Source organism: Xiphophorus maculatus, chromosome 21, assembly GCF_002775205.1.
Source record: "Xiphophorus maculatus strain JP 163 A chromosome 21, X_maculatus-5.0-male, whole genome shotgun sequence".
Taxonomy (NCBI): Eukaryota; Metazoa; Chordata; class Actinopteri; order Cyprinodontiformes; family Poeciliidae; genus Xiphophorus; species Xiphophorus maculatus.
Genome location: NC_036463.1, coordinates 585,387 through 612,259, shown reverse-complemented (window position 1 = coordinate 612,259; position 26,873 = coordinate 585,387). Strand labels below are relative to the sequence as shown.

The 26,873-nt window shown below is 37.3% G+C and overlaps 1 protein-coding gene across 4 annotated transcripts; it reads right to left on the bottom strand.

Annotated features, from left to right (window-relative positions):
• Positions 1–31: 31 nt before the first annotated feature.
• Positions 32–24,704, bottom strand: trdmt1 (tRNA aspartic acid methyltransferase 1). 4 transcript variants are annotated; one of them, XM_023326754.1, is made up of 12 exons: positions 24,619–24,704; positions 21,205–21,314; positions 19,211–19,287; positions 15,631–15,702; positions 14,425–14,490; positions 12,155–12,224; positions 7,992–8,075; positions 7,200–7,277; positions 5,944–6,266; positions 4,790–4,847; positions 3,793–3,922; positions 32–1,097 (listed from the first exon to the last, which is right to left on the bottom strand). In XM_023326754.1, exons 1-12 carry the CDS (start codon positions 24,680–24,682, stop codon positions 931–933), a joined length of 1,299 nt encoding a protein of 432 aa, XP_023182522.1. In that variant the 5' UTR covers positions 24,683–24,704; the 3' UTR covers positions 32–930. The 4 variants fall into 4 exon arrangements, with proteins under 4 accessions (XP_023182522.1, XP_023182523.1, XP_023182524.1 ...); XM_023326755.1 differs by lacking the exon at positions 24,619–24,704 and adding an exon at positions 19,437–19,509 and having other exon boundaries at positions 21,205–21,290; XM_023326756.1 differs by lacking the exons at positions 21,205–21,314; positions 24,619–24,704 and adding exons at positions 19,437–19,509; positions 19,610–19,869.
• Between the last annotated feature and the right edge of the window lie 2,169 nt (positions 24,705–26,873).

Sequence of the window (26,873 nt, the reverse complement as noted above, 5' to 3'; positions counted from 1 at the left end):
ATTTTTACACAATATTATTTTGGTCTTCATATATGTACATCTTCTTTTATCTTTATTTTAGCTACACTAATGTTTGCATGTCTATACTTAATGTCTGAGCATGTGAAAACAACAAATACATTGTGCACACAAACTTAACCAAAAAACTGATTCTGATTAGCTAGAGGGCTAATTCTCATTAGAAAAATTTAAATGTGTTTCACTGGGTTTTACTTAAAAAATTAGAATGAAGAATACATATGCAGCTTTCACAGATATTAAATGGCTATGCAAATATGACACAAAACCCACAAAACAATACACTGACGTTTTTGGTTGAAAATTACAAAATATGGAACAAGTTCAGGAAAAAACACATACTTTTAAAATGGTTTGTACTTAAAAGAGAAAACATGCAAAAGTAAAATAACAGCCAACCGAGAAAGCAGATTTTAAGGCACACTGACATAACAGCCACATAACCAGTACTCCTTTGTGTAGTTGAATAAACTACAATGCAGCAGCATCTACCCATTTATTTTATATCAGGCAAGATTAACCTCACCCTATACTTATTTACCTTTAGCATGAAATGAAAAGGTTAATGATTCTTTATAAATAGAAAGAGTAGCAAAGAAAAGCTAGCTAAGTTTTGCAATGCAGCTAATATTTATGGTATAACAATGTGATGGCATAGTATGGCAATTTCAGTGTCTTCTGCTTATCTGGACGGAGAGATTTTCTTTGCTTGCATCAGTTAAAAAACTGAATGTATTGCAAACAGAATGAGAAAAAGCTGTGCGACTACAGTATATAAGAATATAATAAGTAGGAGTTTTGTTAAGGTTACTTCGCTGATGCCATAAAATTGTGTGCACTCTGTAAATAAATTCTATTTCATGATGTTTGATCAACATTTGTATCCACAACTCTTCATCCACAGCGACAGAATTAAGAGCACGGATACTCATTTTCCAAGACTGAGAACTGCTCTTCTCCTTCAGAATGTCCAAAATGCTCAGATGTAATCAGTTGTAGAAGTCTGGCCACAACCAAAACATTGAGACTGTTTCCCAAAACTCTGTACTGCTGGATGATTGAGATATCCTCTGGAAAAGCTGCAAGGAAATTAAAAAATAATTTTGTCAAAAACTATAACATGTAAACAACAGAAAATAAACATGTTAGCTTGATAAAGAAACCATTGCAATTTTAAGCAGTTACAAAGTTCACTTTACACAACTAAAATATAAATCATTTTTTACTTCTCAAGCTCACATTTAACCTCTGACTGGTGTTTAGACTTTGTTTTAAATTGATAGCACAGTGATCGGAAATATGTGCTACTTCTATTTTTCATATAACTGCTCTGTATGGATCCCATCATATAATCCATTGATATGGTGAGTGTTGGGCATATTGGGCGGCGTGTACACTGTTTGCCTCCATACAGCTACCATTCCCTGATCTTTCACAACGGTGTTGATTTTTCTTGAGCTTTGTCTACCAACCATGTAATCAAGTTCCATATTAAAGTCTTCCACACACTATAATCCCTTCAGATTCTCACATGGTGTTAAGTGTGTAGGGCCTTCACATTTTTCTGATCATGTTTAGGAGGTATATAAAGATTATTTAGTGTAACCACCTCTCATTCTAGTTTAGATCTTACATTGACATCACTGTTTAAAATTACCCAAAATGTTTTATGCCCTCCCCTTTTATTACTTTTACATGTAGTATAGTAAGCTTCTAAAACCAAATTTCCAAAATTGCTAATGTTCTTCAAGTGACAGACATGTTTCCTCTAAATATATTGACATTAAGCTTCCTCATTTTAAGTATCACCTTACTTCTCTTAATTGGGTTATTCGTTCCACTGACATTCATTCCCTCCATACTTATATCCAGCTATTTACTGTAGAGTTTTGTTCTATGCTTGGCTTATCACAACCATAGCAACCCACAATAATGCTGAGAACTTCAAACAAGAAAACACAAAACTTCAAGAAGCTGAAAATAGATGTTTGCCAGAGAATTTCTATGGTTTGAGGGGTATGTCACTTTCAAAAGAGAGGTCCTGGTGAGATCCAGCCTAGGTTTTTAATAACCAGCTTTTCAGGCACCACACTTTATTTTGTCTACAATGGCATGATAGATCTGCAAACATTTGGTCTGATTTTTTTCTGTCAGCATCAATTTCTACTGGCTTCAGCTGCTGGCTACATGTCTTAGAAATTCTCGTGCGTGTTCGCTGCCATTCTGATGCGTTTTGCAGCTGCTGCTCATTCTCACTTTCTGCTGAAACAGCCTACCTGAATTCTCTCCTCAGCTGTTCTGCCCCTGAACAAAGTCAGTAAACCCTAACTTTGTTCAGGGGAGTACAGAAGCAAATTCCTCTCTCATCCTAAGCTCTTTAAATTAAGGTGTAGTCCTTCCACTTCTAATTCACATTTATAGCATAGACATGATAAAAGAAAAGCTGTTTGTCCTGATACATAACTTTTTTCTTTGTCTTCAGTACCATCTCCCTTATTTTTTACTGAAGTAAGATCTCTACAACTGACTGCCGGGGTTTGGTCTGGTCTACTCTTAGGCATTAAAGCACTGTGTGCATACTGGCTATTCGGAGCCGGCGTCCTATGAGAGTACAGAGTTCCCTTCTGAATTCTCTTGTTTTTTCTAGTGCAACAGCTGACAAACTTTTTAAATATTCAAAGTTTTGCAGAGAGGGAGGTATTTTTAAGTTAACGAAATATTGCCAGAGGTGCATTGGGAAGTTATGTCTAAATCTTAACAACTGAGTCAATAGTATCATATGCAGTGTTGACAACAGCTGATGGTGGAATGTACAAAAACCTTAGTGAACTCTCGTTAAGACTTCAATATCTGGACTACAGAGACAATGTTTCACAGTAGCATGTTAGTTTGAAGAAATGTCTCCTAAAACATGCGAGCCTGCTGCTAGCATGTGCTTGTTCTAAATGAAAATTAGCGCTTTCATTTTTGATTTCCAATTTTGACTTCCAATAATTCACTTCCTGCTAAAGAGCCCCCTGGTGGTTGAAGAAAAATCCACAGAAAAGCTGCACCAGGCTATAAGCCGCCTGGTTCAAAGCGTGGGAAAAACAGTAGCGGCTTATAGTCCGAAAAATACGGTAATCTACAGTGGCTTACAAAAGTATTCATACCTCCTGAAACTTTCCAGTTTTGTCACATTACAACCACAAACAAATATATTTGATTCTAATTTTATGTGAACCAACAAAAGCAGATGAGAAACAGCATTTTTGACATTCGTACACCTCAAACTTTAACAAACTCCTCCTGGGGATTGTGAGCTATCCGTTTCATCTTCAGTCAGTATGCAGTTTGGGGGGCAGGGGATTAAAAGTTAACAAAATCAAGAGTTTTGAGGGAGGCCAAGCAGCAAACTTTGTGTACTCACCAAAGCAAACGAAACACTATAACTTTCACACAGAGACTGAAAGCTTGGTCATCTAGGAGCCCCTGCTCCTTCACGTTGAGAGGAGCCAGTTGAAGCATGTATATATCCAACACTCAAACTTTGAGGTGTATACACAGCAAATACAGATTGAATCTTTAACAACTGTTTATGTAGGAGGCTTTTCAAGGTTATCACAATGATGCCTGAGGCAGAGTTGCCACACTATTTCTATATGAAAATAATGGGCTAGAAATAATTTAAAACTGAATGAACTGAGATAAGCAGAGTTGTGTGAAATGGAAAATATCAAAATTTTAACACAGGCAGATCGTGTGAAAAACAAAATCCTGACATTTTTGACTTACTGAAACTCTGAGGGAAGCCCATCAGGTTGGCTACTTCTCTCGGAGTAAAATAACGTAGATTTAATTTTAACATTTTCTGGAGCTTCTCCTCTTCAGTCAACTGGTCCAGATTGGTAAACACACTACTAATCTGCAAAGCACACAGAGAGAAATTTCACTATGATGACATACCAGTGTATACGTTGCGTGATTGTCCAAGTGATAGCTCCAATTGCATTAGAAATCATAGCTCAAGTAACTGGAACTAATCCAGAAGGCAAATGTTAGAAGCCAAGGATGCAGAATAATGACATTTGTCGAGTATCAGTGACATTCAGGTCGGATAAATGTGACCTGGACATTAGGTCACATTTGAATAGGATATGTATCAGATACCCAGGTGGCCTGGGTCACATTCAAAAAGAATTCAACTTGTGTTGTTCAGACTGTCATGAAAAGATCAGACACAGGTTGTATTACCTAAAGAAAAATCAGAATTGGATCACTTCAGGCTGTAGTGTGAATGCAGCCTAAGTAATTCTTCCCTAACAATAACTGCTTTGCAACAACGTGGGATGATGCAGAAACCACCGCCATTTTGGCTCGCTGTCTGCTCAGCATCTTGGTCTGCTCTTAAGACATGGAAAAAGTCTTACACTTATACATTTGAAACACCTTAGCTTGTAGTTCATCTCTATAGTTTGCCATTACATTAAATGATTAGTTAATTCTAATGTCATTAACACAAGAATTTTTTTTTTTTAAAGTTTTGTCGGCTCCAGTGGCCTTTATTTGGCACTTGTCAGACAGGAAAACAGGCTGTGAGATTCATCGAAACATGCCATTTCGATGAATGACACCTCCGTATGTCGGTCGTGCGATTTATCCTTACGCCATCACCGAACCCAAGAATAAAGAAGTCTAAGGAGGTAGTTGTGGAATGAGCTTCTAGTAAAGCTGTAAAGATTTATCTATGCCAAAAACGTTTACACTGTGGCTGAAAGTAAAAACTACATACCTCATTTTCCATGCAGCACTGTAGAACTGATCCAGTTCCTTCCACATACCTTCCATAACTAAGCAAAAAAGTATCACAAAATAATTAAGCTTGCATGTAAAAATAAAACCTATACATATTAATAGCCGTTTTTATGAGCAAGAAAAAAAAAAGCCAAATCAAATACAGAAATTTAGCTAAATGAAAACTAGGGTTGTTACCACATCTTTATGAAAGAGGAGCAACAAATTATTTGTTTTGCTTTCATGTCTTTGACACAGTCTTAATTTCTTTTTAATTGCACATCTGAGTTTGCATATATGCTAAATTGTCAAAAGTATTGGGACTCCTCTTCAAATCATCGGTCACTGCCATGCTGCTACTAGCATTTGATAAAAATGGAGCTTCAATCATTTGAAAGCAGTAGTACTGATGCAATTATTTATTTCGTTAAATATTTGTATTCAATTACCATTTTGTAGATAGCAGTGTCACTAACATTAAAACTGCAGTATGTAAGTTTTACAATTTTTTTTTTTACATATTTATTGTCACCATGTCCAACAAATGACAGTACGGGACAGATCATCTGTGAAAAACTTGAGCACCTCCCAGTGCTAACTAGAAACAGCCAGTCAGAGCCAGGATTCGCGTCAGTTACAATCTCGAGTGGCACCACTCATCCTCCTGCTCTGTGCTGTGCTGCAGATAGCAGAGCCTGTTGTGAATGCTTTGCCTAGTTAGTATGGCCACCAAAGACAGCAAATAAACAGGTTTCCTGTAATGGAAAATAGTTTCTCCACCATTTAGCAGCGAGTACATGAGATTAATTGACAGCACTAAGACCCTGCTCCTGGTTCTGATTGGTTGTTTTTGAACGGGACCGGTCCATATGTTCAGATGGCAGTAGCAGCTCTGAGAGGAAATGGAGCTCAATCTATTCACAGATTATCTGTTTCATAGCATACCGTTATGACATGGTAACATTTTGAGCAAATATGTTAAAAAAACATTCTTCTACATAGACTATGTTTTTAACATGTTTACATGTCTAAATATATAATATCTTTCGTATCTTGTAAACAGGTTTTCATTGGAAAAAGATAATAAATAGTGATTGAAACTTTAAAATATTGAAATGTATCAAACTATGTTTAAACAGTTATTAAACTTACCCTTTAGTGAAGCAGACAGACCTCCGGCTGTGGGGCTGAACAATATCCAAAATTGAGCCATACCGCAACAAGGTTTTAGGTTTAAGGAGATAAAGTTCCATGTCTATATTCATCTGAGGTTCCAAGTAGCCTTGTATTTGTTGAACAGATAGGTTTTTGTTCTGATTAGTCTTCTTTTGAGAATCCATTTGAGTCTCGCGTTTATACAGGACATGAACATTGGGGTTGTCTTCTGATGGCTGGTCAGTATTCTGACATTTAGATCTCAAGACAGAGGACCGTTCAGGAAGCTCACTGTCCGTCACATGAGAAAAGGAACAACCCTGGAATGAGAAATTTTGTCAAATATTCCATGTATGAATCCATAAAATTACAAAACAGATGGCTTTTACGAAGAAAATATTACACCTTACCAAACAAAACGTTTAATTACTGTGAAACATGACATCACTACAGTCAACACAAATAACCATCAAACCAAATTCTAAGTAATAGCTGAAATATGTTTCCAAAATTGGGAACATGAAATTGTCCAAAAATGTGTTGGTATGGTGAAATATTAAAGAGTTTCTTTCAATTTTGTGAAAGGCTGAACCCTCCTTCCACCAAAATTCACTCAATACAGTGCAGTCAGGCCGGTGCTGCTGTCCTTGCAAGTCCCAAAGCCAGACTCATTCACTGGATTGTCAGACAGAGAGGCAGGATTTGTTAGCCAAGTTGCTGTTGTTCCCACTTGGTGTAATACCACAAAACCATAGAACATTTAGCTGCAGATTTAGGCTTCCTGGGATTAAAAGCAACAGACTCTTGAGTACCCATAGCAATCAGGTCTCTAAATTTGTGAGTTATAATTCTGTGTTATATAATAATTAATTTATTATTTATTATATTTTGATCTTCACTTTTGAAGATCAAAAGTTATCAAAAGCTCATGACTGCATCAAAATCTGACCAGTCGTCATAAAATATGAGGCTAAAATAACTTACACACACACGCTTCCGGCTGCATCACACAGCCCTCTTTAAGTGGTTTTAGCCCCGTTTGCATACAACTGGCTCTAAATCACATATGCATCGTCCAATTTACATTGTACTCGATATAAGTGACTTTTGTTGATCTCTAAACAGGCCAGTAAGCCAATTTTGGAATTTGTCTCCAATGTGCTCTCTAGATTATTCCAACAGCTATACTCCCTGATACATCATCCAATCTGCACCAGCTTTATTGTGCATCAATAGGGAGCACTGTTACACACATTGGTGTGGTAGTTTGATGACATCATCTCACTTGGAGAAGAAACTGAGGACCATTGGGTGACTCCTCCAGCTTCTCCCTGTGTATGATATAGAAGATTGAAACCGTATCCACCAATACTTGATAATCACACATGACATATTAAAAAGCCTAGAGGAAGTCCTTGCCAATCATTCGCCACCAAACAGGAAGTGAATATAATGCATTTGACTCATATTGAACTGGACTGAAGGCCAATTTTAAAATGTGACAAATGTGGCGCCCAGTGAACAAGTACATGAATAGCATGAGAGCAACAACAGCAGCAGTGTGCCGGAGCTTCCATCATCTGTGCAAGGCTGGAACGGCACTGAGCTACGAGCTGCCAATGCTGCCTGCAACATTAAATGCAATGTTTTTTCTTGGTATGCCACTACTTTAAGTGGCTTTTTGGAGGGCTTAACATATTCAGCGTAAATTGTTCGCCATGAGAAATTTTCAGATTTCAAAGGAATCAAAAGCGGGCATGGCCAAACTGCTCTATGCAAATCTATTTCATAAATAGTTTACACTTAGTTTAAAACTAAAGTGTTATTGTTAAGTAGGAAGAAAAATTCTCAATAAAACCTTTTGTGACTTTAGATTAAAATGTTTTATGTTTTCGGCCCACAAGTACTTTTGAGCTGAAGATTTTGGCCAATGTTAATGAATATAAATCACCATCTAGCCTCTACCTTAGGTTAGAGACCAGTCAATTCACACTAAAGCTGACATTACAACCCTTTATCTGTTTTAAAACACCAACAAATATTACCTTGGCACTTGTCTGGATGCTCAAATTTTCTGCAGACATTTTAGCAACCAGGAAATAACGCAGTCGTGAATTTGGAACCCCCACCTACAAAAGGAATACAACAATAATAACAAAGATTTGTCAGAATGACTTTGTTGTAGGTCATTCCGTCAACAAAGTTGGTAGTAATCAGATCCATCAACAGCAAAACACATTTAAACACATTCAGTTCAATTCAGTTTATTTATATTGGATCGATTCACAAGTGTCATCTCAGGTCACTTTATAAAAAAATAATTTTAATTCAATTATACAAACATAACTTGATAACTTGCATCAATTCAAACTGATCCAACTCATCAAGCAGTACAGTATGCTCAATGAATTATTCAAATGTCTTAAGAAGTTTCTATCTAAAGAAACTCAGCAGATTGCATCGAGTCATTGACTTCCAGCATTCGCTTCTCCTGCATGAGCAGGTAGTGACTATCAATGGCATTGTGCCATTGACTTTACAGCAACCCCTTATACTGAACATGCATGTAGTGTGTAGTGACAGTGGAGAGGAAAAACTCCCCTTTAACAGGAAGAAACCTCCAATAGAACCAGAACCTGGCTCAGTACAAGAGCACATCTGCCATGACCAACTGGAAGAGTGAGACTTTCAGACTATTCAGTTCACTCTGTTCATGGACTATAGACTTCTTGACCACCATTTTGCAACATTTTCTCAGGAATCTTTCTCATTTTAGCAAATGCTGACACCACATTATGACTTTAGAGCACTTCTGGACTAGACAACATGAAACGATGTCCAACTCTAAATGCAAAATCATCGAGCTGGACCAACAGGTCAGTGCTTCAGTAACAGGCTTCACTCAACACAGTGAACAAAACGACGAGAACAGCAGTAGCCTGTCTGAGCTCGAGCTGGAACCAGAGCTTGCTGAAGCACTCGAGGTAATGACAGGGCTATGTCGAAAATCAGTGAGAAGCTGGAACCCCTGGCGAAGACGGTCGCATTGCATACAACCGAGTTTAAGAGGGCTTACGAAGCTGAAAGCAGGGTGCTACAGCTAGAAGAGGCTGAAAAGCCCCTCACTGCTAAAGTACAAGCCCTGGAAGAGAAAGTCAAGACCCTCGCAGACCACAGTGACAACTTGGAAAACAGGGGGCGATAGAAGAATGCGTGTATATTCAATATCCCAGAAGACGCAGTAAGGCAAAAATGCTTTGAAATTTTTGAAAATTGGATGCCAGCTTTTCTTAACGTGAAATGTCAAGACCTATATTTCATCAAATGTTATAGGCTAATTATACATCCTTATCAGATGCAATAAAGACAGATTTACAGAGATGGTGCAGTCTTCCCATAACAATACAATTGTTGTTAATACTGTTAAAACTTGGTCTGCAGTGTGAAAGCTAGAGGGTAGATCCTCACTGACTCCTCTGCTCTCCCCTGTACAATATGAGCCAGGTATGACAAATACAGGCTATTATTGGAACCTATTAAGAATTAGATTATTTTTTGCTAAATTATTAATGTTACAGATCCAAGATTATGCGAATGGTAGATCTATTGTTATTTATTCATTTTGCTTAGACGCTCCTTCTTGTCAGTCAGCCTCCTGCTGTGATTAACAAGCAGAAGCAGCTGCTGTAGTTGATCTGATTGTTTGATAGAGTGAGGAGTGAAACAGTTTTTCAACCACAAAATCAACATTTATACTGAAATTTTTTGTATGAAGTCAACTCGGAGAATATTTCTGTTATTTTTATAAGTAAAGAAAACACTTTTTGAAACCAGAACAGGGTTTCCCCCAGTATATTATAGGCCCAGTGGCCGCCATGCTTTGCAAGCCCCACCTCCAGGCTAAGCCTTTCTTGTTTATGTTTTTAGGAAAATAATAATAAATAAAAAACACTATTTTTTCTTTTTTCTAAGCCGGATTGCAAGCGTCTCTGTTGCTCTGAGCGGTTCACTGGCGGAGCAGATTTATTCCTAAAAGATATGTTTATAGAAGATAGGTTTATAGTTTATGCATTTTAAGCCGGACCAATCACACCGCTGGCGCCTCTGCGCATTGCCTCGCACTGCAGCAGCTGGATGTCTAAAGTTTACCTCAACGCGCCTCCTTTCACTCAAACTGGAGACAGGCTGACCTGTATGGATATTTACATCAACCCCCTGTGACCCTGTGGTTAACGAACCAGCGCTAACCTCATCATGCAGGTTCAGCCCGGTGAGGAGCTTTCGAGCTCATATCGTTGTCACGCATCACGCTGGTTTTATATTATTTTATTATTATTTTTAGTGTTATTTTTCCGGTTACGAAGCATCAAACCATATGAAATGCTTTGTCCACTTAGCTAATGTGCACGGCTGCGCGGAGATCTGAGAAACTGGACCAATCAAAATAGTTTCTGTGTTCCCTTGTTAAAAACTCAATAGACATGAAATGGTAGACCTACTAAAGTCACATTAAAAGAATTAAATTAAATCTCCCATTTGCTGTGCAGTGCAGCGGGTTTAACTCATGCAAATCCGGTCCAAGGCTGCATGAGGCCTTGAGCAGAATCTGATTTACGGACCCCTTTTGTTCCTAAAAACCTCAGCACCTCTAACAGCTTCTGTGTTTGATTTATTCTGGGAGAGAGAGAGTAGATTAACTGGCCAACATAAAAAGCAATCAGTTATAATTGCAGTTTACTAATTTGTATTTGTGGGCAAAGAGAGCTCAAACTCAAAGATTAAACTCACAGCATCGGATTGTTGCTATGGTAACAAAACTATTTAACTATGAATATTGTTCTTTGAACTTTTACAAAATAAACTTACCAGCTTACATATAAATGTTAAACAATTTAAAATCTTTTAACTTATGCTGAAACCATTAAATCAAATTTAGCAGCATGGATCATCTCAATAAATAAATGTTACATTTATTGTGTTAAAATATTAGCATTTATGGCCCCTGAAGCCCTGGGGGCCTTATGGAGCCGCTGACTTAATTTGGATTAAACAGAAGTGCAAATAATTGATATTCATTTTAATTGTATTTTTTGATTTGTTGTTTTTAAGACTCGTTGTGGGTTTAAATATCGTTTCACTGGCCATGTTTTCCCATAACATATACCCAGTAATTTTTTTACTTTTCCTGTCTACTTAACATCTTTTAATACAAAAACACGGTGGACCGCCTCGGCCCCGACCGCCGGCTTAGCAAGAGAAGAAAACTCTCTGCGAGTGCTTTTTATTTTGAATGAGTCGAAAACCGCTTCCTAAAAATCTACTCTGATACTTTTGATTTTTGGACCTTATTAGGATGCAAGAGTAGCCAAAACAGTTATAATATTTGGACATGTCACGATGAACTACTTATTTGTGCGATCCTCCTTCTGTTCATTTGAGTTAATCCGGATTAAATATGGCCTCCACAGTAGCCACTATTTTAAATACCTCTAAGGTCAAGATTTTATATCTTAAAAAAACTACATTTGCTTCTGATGCCACCTTATCTCCAAAAGAGAAGTTACTGTTTAAGTGTCCAGGTAAGAAGATGATTAGCTGCTTTTATAATGTGCAGACCTGCGTTACACTGACAGCTCCAGGTGTTGCACAAACATGGCCAACTAAATTGGGTGTGTTTGAGGAGAAGTGGGATGTCATTTGGAATCATGCAAACAAACATCTATTTGTAATCAAGCCAGGCTTTTGCAGCTCAAAATCATTCACAGACTGTAAATTCCTCCTAGGAGGAGACAGAAAATGAACCCTCAAACTTCTCTCAACTGTTTTGAATGCAAGCCAGCGCTGGGTACACGTATTCATTGTGTTTGGTCCTGCCCTAAAATTCAGATGTATTGGTTAGACGTCTTGAAAGATTTCAAGACATACCTAAGATAGGTATGGTTTAGAAACAAATGAAAAAACAAAATTTTGTTGGGACTGGTCTCATAAAATTTGAATACTCCAATAGAAATTAATAGAAAGGGATATTTTCAACAGAAATGTGAGGCATCTAAAAGGTACACTAATTTCAGTTCATGCAATACTTGGTTGAAGCTTCTTTTGCATGAATGAGGCATTTTGTTGGGTCTGGTGTCTCTCATCTTCTTCTTATGAATACTTGATTATGATATTGTCATTTTTACATAAAATAGTCTTCTGTAGTTCTTACATTTGTCGGGGAGATCATGGATTCCTGGTAAGTGTAGCCACAGTCACTCAGGGTTTTTATCAAATAGTCCCTAAAAAACAGAAGCACAGAGTTAACACACATTCAATGCACACACGGTGTTTAAGAATTGACTTTTGTTTCATTGCTCACTGCAACAGAAATAAAAAGAAGAACTCATCTCTCATGTAGTGGCTCAGTCCTAGCAAAGGTCAAGTCTTAAGGTTTAAGAAGATATTCACAGATTCTACATAAACATACTCTGGTTTTATGATATAATTATTGCCCTTTGTCACTGATTCTGTTCATCATTTTCACGGACAGAATTTCTGTGCCCAGCCATGGTGTTGAGGGGATCCGTTAGGATCGTGTCTCTACTCTTTGAAGATGAGGTGGTCCCACTGAAGTCATCAGGGTCGTGATCTACAGCTTTCGGTGGAGCGGTTTGCAGCCAAGTGTGAAGTAACCAGGATGAGGATCAGCGCCTCCAATTACGAGGCCACATGGTCTTAAGCCAGAAAAAGCTGGAATGCCTTCTCCCGGGTCTGGGAAGATGTCCTGCTCCAAGTGGACATCTTCCTCCACTCACTACTTAAGCTGTCCCCCTGTCACCAGTGGACAGCTTAAGTATCTCAGAGTCTTGTTTACAAATGAAGGAAACATGGAACAGGAGACTGATGGCTGGATTGGTGCAGCATCTGCAGTGAAGCAGGCACTGTACCAGTCTGTCATGGTGAAGAAAGGGAGAGAGAGAGAAGGAAAGAGAGGGGGGAGAGTGAGAGCTACAGAGAGAGGAGGGAGAGACAGAAAGAAAGGGCGAGAGAGAGACAAAGGCAGAAAGAGAGAGATAGAAAGATTTTTCTGACTTTTAAAAACTAATTCATTAACTCAGAAGTGATAAGAACTTTCAACAAATTAAAATTAACACATTCATAAATGAAAGTTCAGAATTATATAAAGTAAATAAAACACCTTCATAATCCCAAATATTCTGAAAAATATTTAGTTCATCCATTTTTAAATAATATTTATATTCTAGCATCACTCTTGCTGTAACCATACTCCTAAAGAGCTTTACACAATCCGTATTCTGTTCATTATTCATTTTAAATTTTCTACTGATGAGCATCAGAACAGACTGTGGGACAAACTTTGTGGGAGCACAAAAGGAGCTACAAGCTGCTGAATGTTTTTCTTGATTGCAAGAAAAAAAATTCAACAACAGTCCAATTGTCTTCTTTCTTTTGTCATAAAAAAACAAAAATAAGACTGTTCTGTGAAACTTTCTCCAAATGATTTATAAATATCTCTTAGTAATGTAAATAAATCCATTATTCTGAAACATTGTACAAAATAATGAAAAATTGTTTTTCTTAATGAACAAAAGAGACATTTACCTAAAACAACAGGATTAATAATGGAAACAAAAGCAATAGGGTTAGGGTTAACCCTAACCCTAACCCTAACCCTAACAATACTGTGCAAAATTCTCCACTGTAAATCACCAGCATTTTTAGTCAATGGTGACTTATACAGTTTACAATGATCCCAGGAATTTTGCCTTATCTTTCATTTTTAAAACGCCACACATCAGCTAAATCATAATTTTCAAAAATATGTGGCTCCAAATGATTCCTCCCTAAATCATCGTACAATTAAAACCACCTCCTAAAATTAAGTAACCTGTTGACACACAATTTATTAGTGTATTTACTAAAAACACGTTCACTTGAATTCACAGCAGCAAATACATTCAGTAAAAATTACTTTCATATTCTCATAATATTAAAAGTAATTTTATAACAATAGCCTTTAACAGTCTTCCAGATGCGACATCTTCAGTTTCAACAGAAACTGGAAGAAAATGTCTTGAGAAAAGAATAGCTGCTCCTGCACTTAGCAAAGTTTTATGACTGAGAACAAGATTTCCAACCCATTCTTTCTTCCAATCAACCTCATTATCAACACTGCTCTGAGTTTCTTGAGCAAAAGTTAAATCAACGCATTTAGATTTTAAAAGTTCAAAGTACACAGCCCTTTTTTCACATCCCTTGCGCCATTAAGGTTTAAAGATCAGATTTTAAAACTACTCATAATCTCACAAAAAAAGACACTATTGAAACACCAGTGAAAAAAGAATGTGTTAAAGTGCAAAACAAGTGAATCACCACTGTAAAAAGTGAAGTTCGAATCAAGAGAGAGGGAGAGAAAGAGAATATAAGTGACAGAAGGAAGGAAAGAGGAAGGGATGGATGGATATTCTTCATCATTACCTGGCTGAGGAGCTCTCAAAACCTTTGACATTCTCCAGCAGGATATATGTTGGCATCTTGCAAAGCCTGAAATCATATTGGCAAAAGAAAATTGAAAGAATTCCACTAATTGGACAAGTCCTGCTTGCAACTTCCTGGATAGTCATGTGGGAACAGTGTTTTTATAATGTACACATTATCTCTGTCTCTCTCTCGATGAAACATTGTTTAGACTTCATTGCTTATAATTTTTATAGGTATGGTTTAGAAACAAATGACAAAACAAAATTTTGTTGAAAAGAAATTAATAAAAAGGGATATTTTCAACAGAAATGTGAGGCATCTGAAAGGTACACTAATTTCAGTTCATGCAATACTTGGTTGAAGCTTCTTTTGCATGAATGAGGCATTTTGTTGGGTCTGGTGTCTCTCATCTTCCTCTTAAGAATACTCCATATATTATCTATGGGGTTAAAGGTCAGGTCAGTTTGATGGCCAATCAAACACAGGAACACCATGGTTTTTGGACTGGCTTTTGGCACCTTTGGCAGTGTGGGCAGGTACCGAATGGACAAGAAAATCAGGTCCCTCAAATCCCTCTATGTGTAATGAATCCGATTAACATCATACAAGTTTCACCTTCTGAAATGAGTGATAGGACATATTGAACTTTTTAATAATATTCAAATATTTGTAGCCCTACTAATGTTTAGATATAGAGATATTAGCTTTAAGTTCAGAATGCAGCCTTTAAAGCAGTTTTATGTACCTTTGATTTAATAAAAACATTCTTTACATATTTGTTAAAACTGTCACTATGTTGTGACAGTATGGTATGATACAAATAATCTGTGAAAGAAATACGCTCCTCCACCTTGTCAAAATGCTACTATTGCCATCTGCAGAAATGCACTGTTCCCAGTCAGAAACAAACAATCAGAGTCAGGAAAAAGGTCTTAGTTGGTGGCTAATCTGTGTAGCCTGGGCATTCATGGCAGGCTCTACTGTTGCTAAAAATCTGTGGCGCAGCAGAGAGCAAGTGGCAGAGTGTGAGGAGTGCAGACCACAAATCAGAGGAATTTAAGTTTTCCACAGATTATCTGTCTCATGCTATACTTTCACATACTGTAGCTTTAAGTAAAAAAATTCCAACAACTTTTTAAAATTATTTTTTAATTCCGTCAGGCTGACTTATGACTAAATCATGCGTATTTGACATCCTCATACCTTGGAAGGAGTTCAAGGATGAAGAGGAAGCTCTTACATCTGGGGTCTGCAACGTCACCCTGAAGTCCTAACCTTGAAAAGAACAAAACAAAGTACAATACCAGTTAAGTTGACAAAATGTCCTTCTCATCTTCATCAGTAAAAAATAAGTGCGATACGGAAATGTAAATGTAACATAGAATAAGGATCAGATTAAAGGCACTTCTCCACTGGCAAGACTCACTAACCACTTGATGTGTGAGTTAGTTCTACTCCAGTGGTGAGCGTCTCCATTACGGTCCAAAGACTCTTTCTGCGCCCACGAAGAACCTTGAGGTTCTGATTCTGATGGACTCAAACCCAGATATTTCATTTTATCTTATAGAAATTTACTGCTGACACAAATCATGATTCAGATAAGCTGATTATTTCTCTGTACATATAAATATATTCTCCCACTTTAATTTTTTAGATATGCAACCTTTTGGGAAATGAAGTCAAAAGTGTAAACCAATTTCACACTAAACATATTTAAAAAAAATATTAAAAAACAAAAAATAAAATGCACATCACACCAGGCTAATATCATGTAGTTTAGCGTTTCACACAGAGGGGGCAAAAGTACGGCTCCATCAGAAAGCTGACCACAGCTTCACCATTTCTCTCCTCTTTATTGCTGTTCATTCCTCAGAGAGAAGAGTTGCTAGCAGCTCTGCTAATTCAATGTCAGTCCTCTGCTAAAGTTACTGCATGTATTCCTGCCGCTGCTCCTGATTAAACTCCTCCAGACTGAGGAGAGCAGCTCTCTGATACCAGACAGAATGTCTGTCACTCCACAGCTGTGCTATGAGAAATGTTTGGAGTTTTCAGTGACATAAATCAAGGGCCAAACAACACATGTGGTCAGATTTCAGATTTATTTGTATCCCAAATTTGTCATGAATTGCGATGCGGTGTTGGTGATGGTGAGGCAGACGCTTGTAGACCCAGGCAGGATGAATAGTGATTTTAATAATGAATGTCCCAAACAAAGTCCACACAACCAGGCAGCACGACTGAGCAGAAGCCAGGGCTCAACGCCGGTAGCAACTGGTAAATTCAATGGACAAGACGAAGGACTAAACGCACATTCGACACTGACAAGACATTGACAAGGACCAGATGAGGAACAAGGAACACAGGTGGAGTTAAATACACAGCGGGTAATCACAGAACGAGACACACCTGGGAACAATCAAGGGGAAGACAGGACAACACGGAGACTGGGGACACAGAAAACTCTAAATAAATACACAGAAAACACAGAACACGACAAAATTGGGCAATTGATGTTGCAGCAAGTATAAAAACTAAAAAACAAAGTATCAAAGATTTAAAAAAAACAACAAAAAGGACATGAAATACAAATCAACACATACAGGGGAAGAATACAGCAGTGTATTTCATTATTGACTGACAGTTGCTACAAACACTATATGAGGTGCAAGTCCCCCTACCTTGTCCTGCATTAAAAAGAGATGTTGCTGTAGGAACAAAGGAGTGCTTGTTCCTGTTACCTTTTATACAAGGGAGTCTGAGCCTGATGCCAGAAGGCAGAAACTGGAACTCGGCATGTAAAGGATGAGAAATATCAGCAATAATGGCTTTAGTTTTCCTAATGACTTGTTTTTTACACAGTTCTGTAAGTGAGCATTGTTCAACTCCTAAGATCTTATTGCTAGTATGTATTACTCTGTTAAGGGCATTTTTTGATCTAATACTGAGATTTCCAAACCAACAGAGGAGGGAAAAAGTCAACACAGATTCAATATATGATCTATAAAATAGGATCATCAGTGACTTATCAACTCGAAACTTTGCAAGCCTCCTTAGACAAAATATACTTAGACTTTAGACTTAGACTGACTTTATTGTCATTTTGCATGCACAGGGTGTATACAGAACAAAATTTCGTTGCATACGACTCAGGACAGTGTTTTGAGGTTCCAATGTTGTGAGGTTACTCCAGAATAAAATAAAATGCAGTATAAAATATAAATATAAATATGAATATAAAATATAATGTGCAGGACTGACAGTAAAAGTAATCTTTGCTGGCCCTTTTTTTGTAGGTTTTCTGAATGGCAGGTAAATTTTAACTTATTATCCAAAATAGTCCCAAGATATTTGTAGTTTTCTACTGTCTCCACTGTCTGACCTTTAATTACTGTTTGATTTGTGTTATGGGGTTTCTGTCTAAAATCAATGCACATGTCCTTTGTTTTCTGTACATTACTGAAAGAAAAGCTTTATCACACCAGTCAACAAATTCATCGACCACAGGGCCATGAACATGTTCATCATCATGTAGAAGGCTAACTACCACTGAGTCATCTGCAAATTTTAATATTAACCTATCATGCCGGCTGCGACAGTCGTCTGTGTACAAAATGTAAAGAAGAGGGGAAGGACGCAGCCCTGAGTGGACCCAGTAGACAGAGACGTCTCTCTGGACATGCATCCATTCACTCTGACTTTCTACGTTCTGGATGCTAAAAAATCAAGAATCCAACTCACCACATTAAAATCCAGATGAAAGTTATTAAGAAGTTTATCAATCAAAATATGGGGCTGGATTGTGTTAAAAGCTGACGAGAAGTCAACAAATAACAACTTAGCATGATTTTTGTTACCTTCAAGATGTTTAAAAACACAATTTAGTAAAGTGGCAGTGACATCCTTAACTCCCTGACCGGCCCTGTAGGCAAACTGTACTTTACTGGATCCTTATCCAGTAAATGTTCAGTCTTGGTAAGAAGATATCTCTTAATCAATTTTTCCAAAGATTTCATGACAAGGGAAGTCAGTGCAACAGGTTTAAAATCATTCAGGACTTTTGGGTGGCTCGTCTTAGCCACATGAATCACTATGGACTGCTTCCAGCACCTTGGCTCCCTCTGTTGGTTAAGTGACATCTGTAACATGAAATAAAAAATAGGAGCCAACTGTTTCGCACAAGAGGAGAGCAGTCGACCACTGATATTATCTGGTTCTGGGCTTTTTCTAACCTTACAGCATTTAAAAGATTCAGCCACAGAAGTAACATCGAAGGGGATATGACCACAGCAAAGAAGTTTGTTTGTCAGATTTAAAATCTCATTACTAAAATCAAAAGAATCAAACCCAAGATAAAATATATTAAACTCATTTGCCAATTGGCAAAAACCAGGTAGAACCACCTTTCTGTTGCACTTGATCTCTGATCCAACAATTGTTTTCAGTCCATGCCAAACTGGGCCCAGTCTGTTGTAGGCAAGGTCTTTCTCCAGCTTTTTCTTGTAATTCAATTTAGCATTTTTATATTTCAGCTGTCAACCAAATTGCTTCTGTGCAGTACACGGCTCGGTGCGGCTGGTACAACCCCTGAAGTAGGCACAGAAAACGGAGAAGAGTCACGCAGCACTGCGCTGGATCTGCTAATGGAGATGAATCTGGCTGGAGCAGACAGAGGCTCAACAGTTGAGAGGATCTCTGGTGGACAAGTGCCTCAAATCTACTGCCCCTTATTTCTTCTCGAGTTTTTATGACTTTGTTTCCAAAAATATTAAATAAAATATCATACCTGGTAAATGGCTGGCAGGGAGGGCTCATCATTATCATATCAAAAGATAATTTATTGAAGTCATCAAGTGGTATACCCTTAAAACAAACAAGCAAATTATTTCAATTGAGCTTAATCATAACATAATATGCACAATTTAAACCAAAGATCTATTGACACATCTCAACCTAAATTTGTTTGGTCAGGTTAAAAAACAAATCAGACTGCATTGATATAATAAGCATACCCCATATATCCATCAAATTTGAATCACTCTTCATCCAACCAACTGTTTCGTAAAGTGCCTGACAGAGGCAAGACTAGACATAAAACCACAACAAACATACACATATAAATGGTCAAATTAAATAAGTTAGGCACAATAAAGAAATAAGGTAGGTAGATAAAACAATCACTTACAGGGGAAGAGAACCTCAGCTACAGCAGGTTTAGAATTTGATTGTTGCAGGTAAAAGTTACAATATTTTGACCACAGAAACATTTTATCATATTGTTAGTGCCAAAACAAAAAGGTAAGCAGTCTACAGGGAAATTACAGAGCAGACTGTTCTTCTTGAGCAAGCTAAGGTCCTTCAGGGTTTGAAGCAAGATGATGTAGATCAGGGGTGTCAAACTCCAGGAATCAAGGGCCGCTGTCCTGCAACTTTTAGATGTGCCTCTGCTGCACCACACCTGAATAGAATAATTAGGTAATTAAGGCTCTGGAAAACTGATCTACACAAGAAGAAGGTAATTAAGCCATTTCATTCCAGTGTTTTGTAGCTGTGGAACATGTAAAAACTGCAGGACTGTGGCCCTTGAGGACTGGAGTTTGACACCTGTGATGTAGATCTTCTATAGGTCTGCTGTTGAGAGCCTCATCTTTTCTGCCGTCATCTGTTGGGGCAGCAGTATCAGAGCCAGGGACATAAAAGGGTTCAACAACCTGATAAAGAAGGCTGGTTCTGTTCTGGTTCTGTTTTGGGGACTGTGGAATCTCTGGAGACGATGAGGCAAAGAAGGATTTTACATGAAATCAAGAAAAGTATGGACAAAAAAGTGTCTTCAGTTAGAGGCTTCTTCAAATTCTCTGTAATACAGACTGCTACAGGAGCTCTTTCCTATTCACAACCACGACCATCTACAACAGAATTCTCGAAATCTCCTCCAGCCATCTTCTTACGCTTATCCGGGGTCAGGTTGCAGGGGGTAGCCGTCAAAGTAATGAGGCCCAGACTTCCCTCTCACCAGCCACTTGTTCCAGCTCCTCTGGGGGAATCCCAAGGCGTTCAAGGCTGAGAAACATCGTCCCTCCAGCGTGTCCTGGGTCTTCCCCGGGGCCTCCTCCCGGTGGGACGTGCCCGGAACACCTCACCAGGTGGCGTTCAGGAGGCATCCTGACCAGAAGCCCGACCCACCTCAACTCTACTCTCAGTACAATGGTGAAATGAAGGTTGCGGCTGTTTGCTCTTTTTTTGAAAGTACCTTCTTTGCTCATCCAATGACATAAATCCACTGATCTATCAATGAATGCAGCCTGCTGCCTATTTGTATCACCCCTCAGGTGGTTCCAAAAAAATGTAAGGGAACTGCGCATGATCTGCAAATGAAAAAGAGTCAGGCCAGGGAAGACTGGGGAAGAACAGAGTAAAGCAGTGTTTCTCAATTCCGGTCCTCGGGCCCCCTGCCCTGCACGTTTAGGTTGCAGTAAAGTTTGCTAATGTTGTGCTTATAAAACATTTTCAATATTAGGTTTAATCTTGAGTTTTGGTGAGATTTCTTCAATTACTAAAATCACCACACCAATTTTAAAAGAACTTGAAAACTGCTAATGGTGGCATTTATTAGCTTTGAAAACTAAAGTAAAATTTTCTAATACAAATGAGAAACAAGGATGAAAGGGAAAACAAAACACAAACAAACAAAAAATACTGAACTACCCCATTAGATCAAAAATGACAAAATCACTGAAGAGACGTTACAGTGGACAAGCTCAGTTCTCAATTACTACCTACCTCAATGGTCTTGTTCCAGAGGGGGGTGTCTGGAAAATTGTGCCTGTAGATTTTATTGGCTGTGGTGTTGATGTCAACAGCAGCCACCACCTGAGCAGATATCCCACTTTCTGGTAAAGAAAAAAAAACAAACAGAAAAAACACAGATCATGTAAACATCCAGATTGTTCTATTCTGTATCCATATAATTTAGTTTCAAATATCACTGCCCCCTCAACTAATTTAATGGTTACACTTAAAAAACATAAAAGTAGCAGTTGAATGAAATATATATAACTGCAGCTGATGGCGTAATAATACCTAAGTACGACTGCACTTTTGTGGAAATAAAAGACAGGTTTAAATTTTTCATAAACATCATCATCATCTTAATTACAGTTGTGGGAGTCAATTATTACATAACAAATTATTTAGAACATAGTTTTGATTGCTTAGACGAGCACATTTTATTTTGTGAAAAAAATTATTATTTTAAATATTTTCCAAGCAAGTTCTTAACACTATGTTCCAAAACAGACCCAGTATTAGGTCCTTCAGCACTTCTGCTAACAAGATCAATCTAAACACATGCCATACAATAACCAATATTGGCATATTGCATATCTATGTAATGGGCAAAAGCTCATCTAAATGATAACAAAATTTTCTACATCATCAACACCCAGCTCAAACACTAAGCATTTTTTAAAAACATAATAGGTGCTAATTAGATGCTAGGCTCACACCTGGTAAACACACAGCAATAACAGTGCAATAAGGTCAACAAACTACCTATCAGATTAAAACCCAGACTTTGCTGTTTCCAACAATACCAGAATCACCATGCTATGTGCAAAACTCACTGAACTAGCAGCCAATGAAGACAAAAAAACAGCTAATTTCGTAGCTAATTTCACGAAGCTAAAAACATAAATTCAGTATTACCTTTGCTGTTTTGTGGTCATAATCCATGTTAGATGGGTCAATCACCCAAATCAACCAATGGGCTGCAGAAAATCTGCCCTGTAGGTTTGGTTTTCTGACTCAATGCTTTTATAACCAGAGCGCCTAAGACTGTTCTTTTTAGTAGTAATTCACTCTTATATTGTTTTAAGAAAAACAATCAATGTTATTAATTGCAAATAATATTTATAGCAAGATATACTGTAGGTTGGAGGAAAAAGAAATAAAGAGAAATTTGTAATTGCACACATAGTGCCAAAATGTCCAAAAATGGCACATTTGGAATGTTCACCTGGAATTTTATCAACCAATATCTTTCTTAAATGTTTATCCTTAATTTTTTGGAATGAAATTTGGTACAGTAAGTGGTCAGAATCTGTATTGTGAATTGCTAGAGGTTCTCTGTTTCCACTGCATTTTTTTAAGGAAAACACATTACATAATGTGTTTTATTAGAATTTATTAATAATTTTTTCACTGTGTGCCATATGTATTTGTTCTTTCTCAGTAATACAAATGTTGATTTTTAGACCTTGAGTATTCTCTGGAATATTACTTTTATTTTGCTACCTGAACCAGTCAAATGCACCTTGTAGTTCCTGAGATATATGGAATTCTTTTTCGAGAACTGTCCAAACAATATACATAAAAGAGGCTCTGTTCCCAAGAGCATTTATGGTGTTTCAGGTCTTCGTCAACATGATTTTAAATAACAAGACTTACACTATAACAACACTTAACTCCAATATCAAACATTTAACAAGTACTAAAAAACTGGAATAAAGCAATAAAAAAAACTGGACGAAAAGGGAAAAAAGCATTAGTTCTTTCTGCAAATGTCCCCAGATTTGTAGTCCTGCAGAGTTCCATTTCGTCAATGGAATGGAATTCTGGAACGGAACTTCTGTGTCCAGTTTTAGACTTCATCCATATTCAGTTAAACCCAAAGTTTTTTTTTTCCAGTTTTTTTCACAAATCTACAGTCAACTCCTTTATTTTGTTCAGATTCAAGATGATATATGATTGTTCCACACCATGACACAAAGTGATTCACCAGCTCCTTGTACTCAGCTTCTTGTCCATCTCTGATACACCCAACAACTGCAGAGTCATCTGAGTATTTCTGGAGATGACAGAAGTCAGACTTGTGCTGGAAGTCTGAAGTGGAGAGTGAAAAGTTCTGTGCTGTCTTCTTTGATAGTATGATAATGGCCAAACTGCACGGGGTCCTGATATGTCCTTGTCTGCTTATTCAGTTGAGCCAAGTTGAGTTTTTCCAGGACTTTCATGATGTGGGATGATAAGGGAACAACAGGTCTATAGTCACTGATGACCAATTGGTGAGTTTTCTCACTCTCTAATGAGTGAGTAAACTCATTAGTGAGTTTTCTCACTAATGGTACCAGAAAAAGGCAGGATGCCTTCCACCAAAGTCAAACATTCTTGTGGGTTGAAGACAAATTTGTAGAAGCAGAAAAGTTCATGACTGAAGTGGAAGACAAAACATCTGAGATGTGAGAGAAAAGCTGTGTGTAAAGGGAGGTTGGTTATAGGAAGCAGAAGATAGAGGTATTTTCACAACAGAATGTTTTTCAGGAACATAGGTTGATGTCTGAGAACATCCCCCTTTAATTTCCACTATATCAATGTCAAATAACTCAAAAGCAGGTACTCTGAAAACAACCCAGTAAAAAAGGTGGGAGTGTGTGAACTGTCCCTAACCTAAAGGTGGAGCTTTGTGGTGGAAGGATGCTTAACGTGTTAGGAGTTTTACTTGACCCAAGCAAACAAATACTCAGACAAGGACTGAGGAAGGTAAATGTACCAAGATATACATATGTTGTGGCTTTTTTATCTGTTTTGTGCAGAAAAATGTTGTTGTTCACATTTTACAGTCTGACAATTTCATTAAGCACAAGGGAGCTAGAGGAGTTTCAGCAGCAGTTTGTGAAATGTTATGAACTGGGAAAGTGTCTGCCAGCTTGTAACTGTAAGACACTGCTACAGTACAGATTAATGTAACACTGTGCTGCATTCATCTTTGTAGCAAAATGCCTTTAGCAAATACACACACATGCGCACCATTCATTGTTACTGATTTACTGTCTGTACTGCATCACTGATACAGTGCTATGCTGGGACTATTTGTTTTGTACAAATGGACACTGACAGATTTTCTAGACTTACAGAAATTTAACATCAGCACCGAAGCAGAGTCTACTCCGAACAGGAGACATGGGGAAAAACGATCCCGCACATATCGGGTGGATTGTACAGAAGTGGATGATAGTTTCCCAGAGAGGGAAGTTCCTTCGTCTTTATCCACGTGTTATGTGGGAGACAGCAGGCAGGGAAATGAAAACAGACTCTGCCTTTTATCCCATCTGCTGTCTTTTAACGGGTGATTGAACAGACTATTTTGAATCCCAGCTCAGCCATGTTTGATGAACATCTCTAATATTTTGCATTTACCCTTTAACGCGTAGTGCATGCCACCGATTCCACTGTAAAGCTCCAGCACCCGCAGACTTTCCATGGCTTCTTTTCGAGATGGGTCTTCTTCTGTTGATGTATTGTGGCGGTTAACAACCAGAATAAAGGCGCATTATCGCCATCTACTGGGCACCAGTTTCGGCTATTATTTGGACAGATTCATTCCCGGGTATCTACTGTATGTTCTTTAAAGATTCATTAAAAAACGAACCAAGGAAAGCTGTAATTGATACATACCTTTACATACCTTGCACAAATTTCATACCAACAAAGAATGTGCTTAGATGTGGGAGTGGAGAGAAACAAAAAACAAAAAAACTGTCAATGCAATCTAAAAAATAGAACTTCAGATTCCATTGAATAAGAATGAATGTGAACGTTAATTAATAATAAAAAAATATTCCCAATATTGGGTAGAGGAAGATATTTACATAGCAATCAAAATTTTGTAGGACAGAAACAGGAAAAGCAGGAAACATTCCATAATGAAGTTTGGTTCAATATCTTGCCTAACCAACATTCATAGTGGAAAGTTAATGAGTCAACAAGACTTCATAGATGAAATAAATCACTTGAGATACAGCAATAACAAAAAATAAACATTTAATTGATGTGAGTTCTAGCATATATGGCAGTAATGGATAAGGTGAATGTGCCAGACAAATTAAATTAAATTTAAGGTCCCATTAAATGAAACCTAGGTTGAAGTAATTATTTAAGATATCAATAAAATATGGAAGGAGGGAGTACAGAGAAGAAAAGACGGCTGCAAATATAAACTACAAAGGGAGGTAACTTAAAGTTAAAAAGTTATCCTTTTATGGAAAGGGGTCAAAAAGGGTTGAATGTTTTTGTTTTGGGGAATAGTTTTTGATAAGAAATTACCTTGGAAAAATTACATGAAGCAAATTATGGACAAAAGTAACAAGATATGAAGGGTTTAGCAGCATTGACATGGGATGCTAACTTTGAGTTTATTGAAAATGTTTGTATCATTAATTCATTAAATAATAGATTATCAATGAGTGGTACATGGCTCAGAGGCTAAAACTTAGTCAAGTAAATAAATAAATAAAAATAAAATGTTATTCAAACTCAACGCTTGAGTATTAGTTGAGGGACTAATGTTGGAGTTGGTAAAATAACTCCATTATGTTTTACAAGTAGAATCACAAGAAATGCCTTTGAAGACAACAGTTAATAGATAATCACTGCATACATTTCAAGTAGTATATTAAAACCTTCCAGTTAAGAAAATGTTAGAAATTGTTAGGAAAGAGGAAATGAACTGTAAATAGTTTTGACTGGATTGGGGATAACTGTGAGAACATTGAAGTGCATAACAAAAATTGTAATCAGACAGTAATGTAGTCCTTAAGACCAGCATGGACATGGAAATACATTTGTGCAGATAGATCTATCAAATATTAAGAAAAAAAGAAATGCAACAAATATTACAGATGGATCAAAAGATTCAAAAACTGAAACAACTAGTGTAGGAATAGTGAATTCTGAATTAATGATTAGGATTTCAAAAAGAACAAATGTTTTGAGTATACAGTAGCACTGGGTGTTATTATTGACTTTGGAGTGCTTGGAAGATAGTAGAATAAGACAACTAATTATTTGAAATGATTCATAATCAGCTTTTTGTTCCTTATAGACTGTGTGAGCAAAACAAAAAATCTAGTAATAATGTGGACATGTAGATATTTGGGGTAATGAAAGAGCAGATAGATTGGCTAAGGAAACTGTTAAAAATATATTGATATGCAATAGGTTTCCAAACCTATTGTTTGGAAAGAAAGTAAGACATTGAGGAGGAATAATCATATAAAAAGGAGACATTACAAAATACAGTTGAGGTTACAAGACATAAAAGGATAAGAAGGAGATCATAATAAGTAGAATAAGAACTGGTCATAGGTTTTTGAATGGCACTAGTTTATGTGTTTGATATAATTCTATAGAGATGATAGAATGTGCTTTCATTAGAAGCAGGAAATATGTGACTCCAACCTCCAAGACAAATATTAATTTTGGGAATGGGTAATAATAGGAAACAGAATTTTGAACATCTGGTTGCTCAGTTGAATAATCATGAAAGGAACGATATTTCGCTTTTTTTTTTTTTTAAATCTTTGTAAAATACAATAGATGGCAGTAATGAAAAATTGTTGCATGTAAGCTTCCGTTAGACGAAGAAAAAAACTACCTCTTCAACATGGCGGGCC

Excerpts from the sequence above, each read along its gene's own strand:
- trdmt1 (XM_023326754.1), bottom strand. The coding sequence starts at position 24,682 with ATGGAAAGTCTGCGGGTGCTGGAGCTTTACAGTGGAATCGGTGGCATG. Across the intron at positions 12,225-14,424 it reads TTTGAGAGCTCCTCAGCCAG|GGACTATTTGATAAAAACCC; the intron begins GTAATGATGAAG and ends TCTGTTTTTTAG. Across the intron at positions 1,098-3,792 it reads GGGCTTCCCTCAGAGTTTCA|CTTTTCCAGAGGATATCTCA; the intron begins GTAAGTCAAAAA and ends ATTTCCTTGCAG.